The following is an 8,262-nucleotide window of genomic DNA, read 5'->3' as shown; positions in this document are numbered from 1 at the left end:
CTGTGTGGTGTCTTATATAAACATTTTGTATATACAGAACAATAAGGTGCTTTAAAATACTTGTTTATTTTGCCAACAAAATGTATATTTGGACTCACCAAAAGCAAAATACTTAATTGACAAAAAGTGCCTGCGTATTACATGAGTGCCTTAAGATGTGAGCCCTGCAATTCAAGAACTTGCTTATCATTAGGTTAAGCCAGTAGGCATGGCAGCCCCATCTGTGGTGAGGACAGACGTAACACTAGTCACATGGCTGGTGTGGGTGGTCGTGGTTTATAGGGAAGTAGAAGACAGGGGAGTCCTGTGGACAGGGGTGCCCAGGAAAGGTGTGCCAGAGCTGGGGAGGTTCTGGTTCAGCTCCCTGGTCCTCTTTGTGATGACATCCAAGGGTGAGATTTTGAGACAGAGGGATCTTCACCTGGACCAATACTTCTCGTCCCTGAGGGAAGTGATGGGGGATTCTATTTACATGCCCACAAATAAACTGTTTCTCTACATCTGCAAAATCTTGGAAGCATCAGTGCCACTGCCAGATTACACCAAAGGCAAACAGAGAACTCTCAAGTGGTGATAATGTGTGGTTTGGTACAATACTACAGTGACTAGCTTGATCCCAGATTTGTTTTGCACTTGCCTACCCCAGTTTGGCATGACACTAAGTGACAAGGAACTCGCATGATGGAGCAGACAGACAGGCACTCAGGCTAGGGATTCTTACCTAGATGTTAGCTTACCTTTTCATCATTTATACACTGAATCTGGACATCGGGGTCATCTCCAATGACTGGGGCCAGAGCATGGTTGACTTTATCGTACTGAACAGATGGCAGAACAATGCAGTAACTGAATTCAAGTTTCATCCTACTTCCCCATGTAAACTTAAGTTCAATGTTAATTGCCTTCTTTTGTCATAAATAGGAATTATTTGTCATGTTCTCAGGGATTCTGTTTCTGATCTCAACCAAACAAGTTCACTTAAGTAGTTCTATTTTATAAGATCCTACTGAAACCCATGCTGCAAAAAGACTAGATAATGTAATTATATCCTTCAGATCCTTATTTGGATGCAGTGTCTCAGTCTGTCCATCCAAATAATGGTACATGAAAAGCATTGTAATTTAGTTTCTGTAAACCCCACAATGCATGCCTACAGCTGTCTCTTAACCCTTCCCCAAGGTGATAGTGACTACCTACTGGATAAGACTGGTTACAGGAGGGCTTTATGCCTGCGTCCTCCAAGGCTCTGAATAACAGGTGGAGAACAGGTAGCTTAGCCAGGATAAAAACCATCAACAGAGGTTTGACTATGTGTAATGGTGAAACAGGCAGGTTAGAAATGTGAACAGTGGGGCTGACCGGTCAATATCGAAGCGCCCGCGTAGTTTCAGACATATCTGGAAGTAACGCAAGGGAGAGTTCATGCCCTCCACACAAGCAGCACAAGAGCCATGTTTGATCCATTCATCTTTCCTGTTGGAGAAACCCAGGGACATTCAGCTCTGCTATGCAGCTGTAACACAATTGTATTCTGTGAACCGGAATACAGTAAGAACTTTTATTCTGTTGGGACCTCTGAACCTTTCCAGTCAATATAACAGAGAAAATAATGTTGTACAGTACATTCGGAAAGTATTCAGACCCCTTGACGTTCCACATTTTGTTACTTTACAGTCTCATTCTAAAATGGATCATCTGAATACATAAGTATTCAGACCTTTTGCTATGAGACTCGAAATTGAGCTCAGGTGCATCCTGTTTCCATTGATCATCCTTCAGATGTTTCAACAACTTGATTGGAGTCCACCTGGGGTGAATTCAATTGATCAATTCATGATTTGGAAAGACACACACCTGTCTAAATAAGGTCCCACAGTTGACAGTGCATGTCAGATCAAAAACCAAGCCATGGGGTCGAAGGAATTGTCCGTAGAGCTCCAAGACAGAATTGTGTCAAGGCACAGATCTGGGCAAGGGTACCAAAACATTTCTGCAGTATTGAAGGACCCCAAGAACACAGTGGCCTCCATCATTCTTAAATTGAATACGTTTGGAACCACCAAGACTCTTCCTAGAGCTAGCCGCCCGGCCAAACTTATCAATCGAGTGAAAAGGGCCTTCGTCAAGGAGGTGACCAAGAACCCAATGGTCACTCTGACAGAGCTCCAGAGTTCCTCTGTGGAGATGGGAGAACTTTCCAAAAGGCCAACCATCTCTGCAGCACTCCATCAATCAGGGCTATGTGGTAGGTAGAGTGGTCAGACAAGCCACTAAAGGACTCAGACAATGATAAACAAGATTCTCTGATGATGAAACCAAGATAGAATTCTTTGGTCTGAATGCCAAGCATCACATCTGGAGGAAACCTGGCACCATCCCTACGGTGAAGCATGGTGATGGCAGTATCATGCTGTGTGGATGTTTTTCAGGGACTGGGAGACTAGTCAGAATTGAGGGAAAGATGAACAGAGCAAAGTACAGAGAGATCCTTGATGGAAACCTGCTCCAGAGTGCTCAGGACCTCAGACTGGGGTGAAGGTTCACCTTCCAACGGGACAATGACCCTGAGCACACAGCCAAGACAACGCAGGAGTGGCATCGGGACAAGTCTCTGAATGTCCTTGAGTGGCCCAGACAGTGCATGGACCTGAACCGATTCAATATCTCTGGAGAGACCTGAAAATAGCTGTGCAGCGACACTCCCCATCCAACCTGACAGAAACTCCCCAAATACAAGTGTGCCAAGCCTGTAATGTCATATCTAAGAAGACTCGAGTATGTAATCGCTGCCTAAGGTGCTTCAGCCAAGTACTGAGTAAAGCGTCTGAATACTTATGTAAATGTTCCACCCAAAAAATGTTTTAACACATTTGAAAAAATGTATAAATACCTGTTAGTGCTTTGTCATTGTGGGGTATTGTGTATAGATTGATGAGGGGGAAAAAACAATTGAATCAATTTTAGAATAAGGGTGTAACGTAACAAAATGTGGAAAAAGTGAAGGGTCTGAATAATTTCTGAATGCACCGTGTATTAGAGATGGTGGAACAGGTAGTGTAAAGGTTGAAGAAACAAATTTGGTAAGTAGACCTTTTACCTGGGTTGGGGTCAATTCGAATTGAAGCCAGTCATTTCAGGAAGGAAACTGACATTCCAATTCAATAATTTAAAAAAAGGCCATCTCTTTTTAACGACTTCTCAATAAGCTGAAAAGTAGAAGCTTTTTATGTGAAAAATGTACTTCCATTGGAAATTGACTCCCATCCTGCCTCTTACCAGAAGAGAAAACTGGATTGAGTCTTGAGTAGGGATGGCCAAAGTTGAGAGAGTTCAGGGTCCAGCTCCTGAAAGAAAGAGAAATGTCTTCTGAACACACAAATACTTCATTGTCCTTCAATGGTGACTATAACCAGAGACGAGTTTTACCTTGAGGTCAGAGTGGAATATTGGCCAGCAGCTACAACATGTATGAGCTTTTGAAGGCCTAGGTCAAAAATCGAAAAATTATCAGATATGAATTGTCATTCTCATTCAGTTTATTAAGGTCAGTCAAAAGGTTTTATTCTGATGGGGAATGACAAAAATTAATGGGTAAATATAATTAATTTAAAACTCCAAACGTTTTTTTTTTTACCATAGTCCATGGATCGTCCATGTCTGGATGTTTGGAGGTATTCTGCACTGTGATGAATTCTTTAGACCCTGTGCAGAGTTTGATTGAGATTGAGTTAGAATAACAAGAATGGGTGATTGACGACGATGAGGATGAGGAAGTGCTATGGAGAAGTGGTTGAACTCACCAAACAGAAGCTCCCAGGCCACTGCAGAGTAAACTTCAAACACTGCCATGTACAGAACCTGGGAGAGATGGAAGGATGCTGTATCCTCACGCCCAAGACTATTTAATATTTCAACATAACACTACACCACACTCACGATAGAGGCACATTTAGGCTGGGTTTCTGTACAGCACTTTGCGACATCAGCTGATTTGATTGACATGCAACTATGCTTGTCCCAAAAGATAGTATTATAGTCAAAAATAAACAATGTACTATAAAAGTTGAAAATAGCTAGACTTGAATGGAAAAGTCCAACTTCTGCACTTGATCGATCTACATTTCACTGTTGGATTGAAATATTTACAACGCAAGATCCCAATCTTACTTTTCCTGCTGGTCTGCTGTCCAGTGGTCAGACTCCATGGTGACGGTAAGGACAGTCAGCAAGGCCACCATGAGCAGCACTGGTGAAAGCATATTGATGCTCGTCTAGGAGTGTGTGACATAAATATATTGGCTACAATTGCATGTGAAAAAAAGTGTGAAGTATGTTGTTCTCATAAACATGAAAGAAACTGCAACCTCGTCAGTGCACGGAAATGTCATAACAAATGTTAGACGCCAGTTGAAGCGGTATCGTACATTTCACAGCTGCATGCCTTACTGTTGAGTCAGGGCTTGTCGACACTTTGCAAACTCTTACTATCTTTGCTTACATCTCTAACGACAAACAGGTACAGCTAGAGCCATACACGTATGCCTATAAACACCAACAACATGTGCACAAACTCTGTTGAACAACTATAACAAACGTGTTTTGAGACTTACCAGAGAGAGTGACTGATCATGTGTGACTGATCTATAATGACAGTTCCCTGCTAATGAAAAATGCTCAACCAAAACTCTCTGTTTGCCTGATCTCATGATCACAGCTGGGGAGAGGTGAGACAACAGACTCGGTTCCTCTTTCTGAGGACCTCAACACAGAAATGAAACTAAGAGGGTCTAGTTTTGAGACTCTTTTAGAATATTATTCAAGCAACTGGAAGATGGACGGTGTGCACTGAAAGCAATACATTAGAATGATGCAAATACAAGAATGAGATCACCGAAGTACAAACTGTCAATGAGCAACATACATTTTCCCCATAAAGAATTTCATTTGAATTCAAATAAACATATGTATATTTAATGATGTGTGAGAGCAGAAATTAATGTGAACAACGGCTACCAAATAAGCAATTGTAGACCATTGGAGGGAAGGCTTGAGCAGAGTTTGGTCTCTCCTGGTGACCATAGTTTGGCTCGCATTCAGAAATGCTGCAATATGTGACTGCGCCCTTGAACAGGCCGCGGCTAGACAAGCAGCAAGAGGCTTCACACCGAGTACAACCTCCACCATGAATCGCCTACTGGTAAAAAAATATTTGTTTTCTCTCCAAATGTTTCTGTTTTCTCTGCTGCCAGTAGTAATCTGAATCATATAAAGAGTTAAAATATTATTAATAGATTATTGGATCTTATTTGGAAAGAGAAGTACAGTTGGACTGACCTTTGTACCACCTTTTATTAATGTGGAGAGTAGAAGGCAAAATTTGCAGTGATATCTGTCTTCCTGATTACTTGTTGCTAAGTATCAAATACATAAATACATTCCAGTATGTGTGAGGGATAAGTTAGACGGGCTATGGCCTCAAATAACCTGTTGCAGGCCTCGTCTCTGCCCCGGTGGTCGACTGAGAGTTAGGCCAGCATATAAAGCCACTTTAGATAGTAAAACAAGAAGGGTGGTCCCAGGAGATTCTGATGTCATTCTAGAGAAATGCAGTTACAGAGACATATTACTATCTGTCTAGATGATCTCTCTGTGAGGTCGTATTGGACTCATATTGTCATTCAGATGAAAATATAATACAAAACTGGGTCTTATTGATCTTTTAAAATTTGTAGTTTACAAGCTCCTACCGAGAGGTCATATCGTTTCAATTATGTCCCTCTCACTTCTCGGTGAGGTGGAAAAATGCGATGGTATATTATACTTGTATATTGTTATTGATTCACATTTCCTCTATCGGTCCTTTATGATTTCTCTAAGCAAACTGTGCCGTGTCCACAAATAGCTTCCACACACGTACGCACACACGTACACACACACACACACACACACACACATGTAATTCAGTCCAAGGGGAAGGGTTTAATGTTCCTCTCTCCCTCCAAAATATGTAATCTAATTGGTTGAGGTCACAGGTTGAGTGGCAGTCATTGGCTGGCAGCAATGCCAGTTCTCGCCCCCTGGTTCAGGCCTCCAATTTGACCTTGGTAGATATTACACTGTGGAACCAGTTCTCTTAAAGGGACAGAACCCAAGTCAACACAAGTATACGAAATGGTCGTCAATGAAATGAAAAGGTTTTGCCTGTGATAGGAATAAGTAGTAAGAGATGGACCTCACAGAGAATGTTGACGTGATACAAAGACCAATAGATTAAACACTTCAAAAGAGGCCCCCCCCCAGTTGCGCAGTGGTCGAAGGCACTGCATCACAGTGTTAGCTGTGCCACCAGAGACTCTGGATTTGAGCACAGGCTCGAAATAGTCCAGTTATAAGGAATTAACATAATGGGTCAGAACAAATGCTGTGGGTTGACCCTGATTTTCAACTGTTTATCTAATTGACAATAATGGTTAAATACCGGTTTGCACTCGACAGTGTCCTTTTACAGAATATCGGTCTGATTTCATATTTCATTAGGAGTGACAGATTATCCGTCAAAGGAAATGGAATCTCTGCCTGAGAAGGCTTTTGGTTGGTTTTTATATCTTGGAGGATGTTGATTTAATCTAGCATATTTGATGTGACAACCCAGCTGTCTTTGATACTAGCATCACTTTGGATGGAAAGCGTATCTCTTGCCAAAATTGTATATTCACTCAGAAGGTCTAAAACATAGTGAAGAAGGTGATACACACTTAAAGTCTGTGTAATTTCCCCCCTGCATGCTGTTGAAAGAAAAAGGAACGTTTGCGACTGTCTCATTTTTTGGGGGTGTATGCAAACCACTCAAAATGTCTCCAACAGTTAGAAGGGGGTACTTCCTCTCATAACCAAGACTGTATACAATAGCAGTTGTTGTCATGACGAACATTATTTCAACGGAGAGGGAAGTAAGAGTAACCGAAAGAGTATTCCATAGCTCTTTCCTCATACAAGAAACAACAGGCTAGTATCACATCCATCTAAAAGTGAAAGTAGAAAAACAGGTGTTGAATGGAAAAGGTAAGTATCTTATTATCAAATGATTTAATCTACTGGAAACCCTATGAAAACAGCACCTAGCCTCAGCCGCTCAGTCAGCATGTCCCATCAAGAATCCAACCAATGTATTTTGCACATTTGGCCATAAGGGAGGCAAAGGTATGTTTTGGTATAAACCCTGTATTTTCAATCTAGCTTTCACATCCTTTGCTGGCACAGGGTAACATGGGTGATTTTGTGACTGTGCGATCCTTTCAGAAGCTGCCCCGGCTGGCTACCAGCGCCTTCAGCACAACAACCAAACAGATGAAGAACAAGGTGCCAGATCATCAGAAGCTATTCCAGGTGAGCATGACATCATTAGGACACCTGGATGAGAAACAATCCCAAACTAAGAAAACAAGAGGCGGCTTAACAACAGTGGATTTTAGATGTTTATTGGCAGTCAACAATGTCAACCAGATGTGATTTTGGCAGCAGACAAAAGTAATCTTTATCACAACGTTCATCAATGTCTGCAGAACGTGTTTAATCAAGTACTTTAGAGCAACATTGACCTGATTGGGATCTACTGTATGTGTCATGTTGCAAGATTGATGAATTGCCACCATTGTTGGGTGGCACCTCAGAGGGGATAGTTGTTCTGTTCTTCAGATTAATGGTCGGGAATGCAATTCAGTCTGGTTTTATCATCACATATCACAAAGTCATTTTTGGCTTACAATAAAAGCCTCCAATGATTCATGATCATGAATAGGTATTTCAACCCTGACTTCGGTTGTAGGCGGACAACGGCTTGCCAGTCCACATCAAGGGAGGGACCACTGATGTCCTTCTCTACCGTCTAACAATGTCCATCACCCTCGCAGGTACCTGTTACACTCCTCCATCAACGCACTCTGTACATTTGGAGTATTGTGGTGCTGGTTTTCTATGCCGTATCACATGTTCTAATCATTGTGTCTTTCTGTTCTATTTAGGCACCGGATACTGCTTATTCTGGATTCTATGTGCCTGTCAGCCTAAAGGCAAATGAGGAAGCCCTGCTAATGCATGTGTTTATTGTTTAAATCAATTCCACTTTATGAACTTCTTCTAATGTCATGGTACAATTTCTGTACAGAATAAATCTCTCCATTATGCCTCTGTCTCAAGGCAAGCCTGAATGTCAGTGTGTAAATGTAAACCACTTAAGAAATATTTCCCTCTATCGTCCATGTG

At 41.7% G+C, this 8,262-nt stretch overlaps 2 protein-coding genes across 2 annotated transcripts; one reads left to right on the top strand and one right to left on the bottom strand.

The window, feature by feature from the left end:
* Positions 1–47: 47 nt before the first annotated feature.
* Positions 48–4,716, bottom strand: rnaset2l (ribonuclease T2, like). Its single transcript, XM_064974358.1, has 10 exons — positions 4,611–4,716; positions 4,168–4,271; positions 3,801–3,858; positions 3,635–3,702; positions 3,427–3,484; positions 3,277–3,344; positions 1,360–1,473; positions 1,198–1,246; positions 738–818; positions 48–442 (listed from the first exon to the last, which is right to left on the bottom strand). The coding sequence occupies exons 1-10, from the start codon at positions 4,704–4,706 to the stop codon at positions 245–247; spliced, it is 894 nt and encodes a 297-aa protein (XP_064830430.1). The 5' UTR covers positions 4,707–4,716; the 3' UTR covers positions 48–244.
* Positions 4,717–5,087: 371 nt separating this feature from the next.
* LOC135546164 (cytochrome c oxidase subunit 7A2, mitochondrial) lies at positions 5,088–8,183 on the top strand. The gene is made up of 4 exons (XM_064974360.1): positions 5,088–5,197; positions 7,300–7,386; positions 7,826–7,910; positions 8,022–8,183. Exons 1-4 carry the CDS (start codon positions 5,183–5,185, stop codon positions 8,075–8,077), a joined length of 243 nt encoding a protein of 80 aa, XP_064830432.1. The 5' UTR covers positions 5,088–5,182; the 3' UTR covers positions 8,078–8,183.
* The last annotated feature ends 79 nt before the right edge of the window (positions 8,184–8,262 follow it).

This window comes from Oncorhynchus masou, chromosome 9 (genome assembly GCF_036934945.1).
Source record: "Oncorhynchus masou masou isolate Uvic2021 chromosome 9, UVic_Omas_1.1, whole genome shotgun sequence".
Classification (NCBI taxonomy): Eukaryota; Metazoa; Chordata; class Actinopteri; order Salmoniformes; family Salmonidae; genus Oncorhynchus; species Oncorhynchus masou.
Note: the sequence above shows the minus strand (reverse complement) of the source record. Positions and strands in the feature narration are given on the sequence as shown.

What these genes read in the sequence shown, in the direction of transcription:
- LOC135546164 (XM_064974360.1), top strand. An exon ending in ATCATCAGAAGCTATTCCAG is followed by an intron (nt 7,387 to 7,825) that starts GTGAGCATGACA and finishes CTTCGGTTGTAG; the next exon opens with GCGGACAACGGCTTGCCAGT. An exon ending in AATGTCCATCACCCTCGCAG is followed by an intron (nt 7,911 to 8,021) that starts GTACCTGTTACA and finishes TGTTCTATTTAG; the next exon opens with GCACCGGATACTGCTTATTC.
- rnaset2l (XM_064974358.1), bottom strand. Translation starts at nt 4,706, where the DNA reads ATGAGATCAGGCAAACAGAGAGTTTTGGTTGAGCATTTTTCATTAGCA. An exon ending in ACAGCAGACCAGCAGGAAAA is followed by an intron (nt 3,859 to 4,167) that starts GTAAGATTGGGA and finishes CATCTCTCCCAG; the next exon opens with GTTCTGTACATGGCAGTGTT. An exon ending in AGTGTATAAATGATGAAAAG is followed by an intron (nt 443 to 737) that starts GTAAGCTAACAT and finishes CACTTCCCTCAG; the next exon opens with GGACGAGAAGTATTGGTCCA.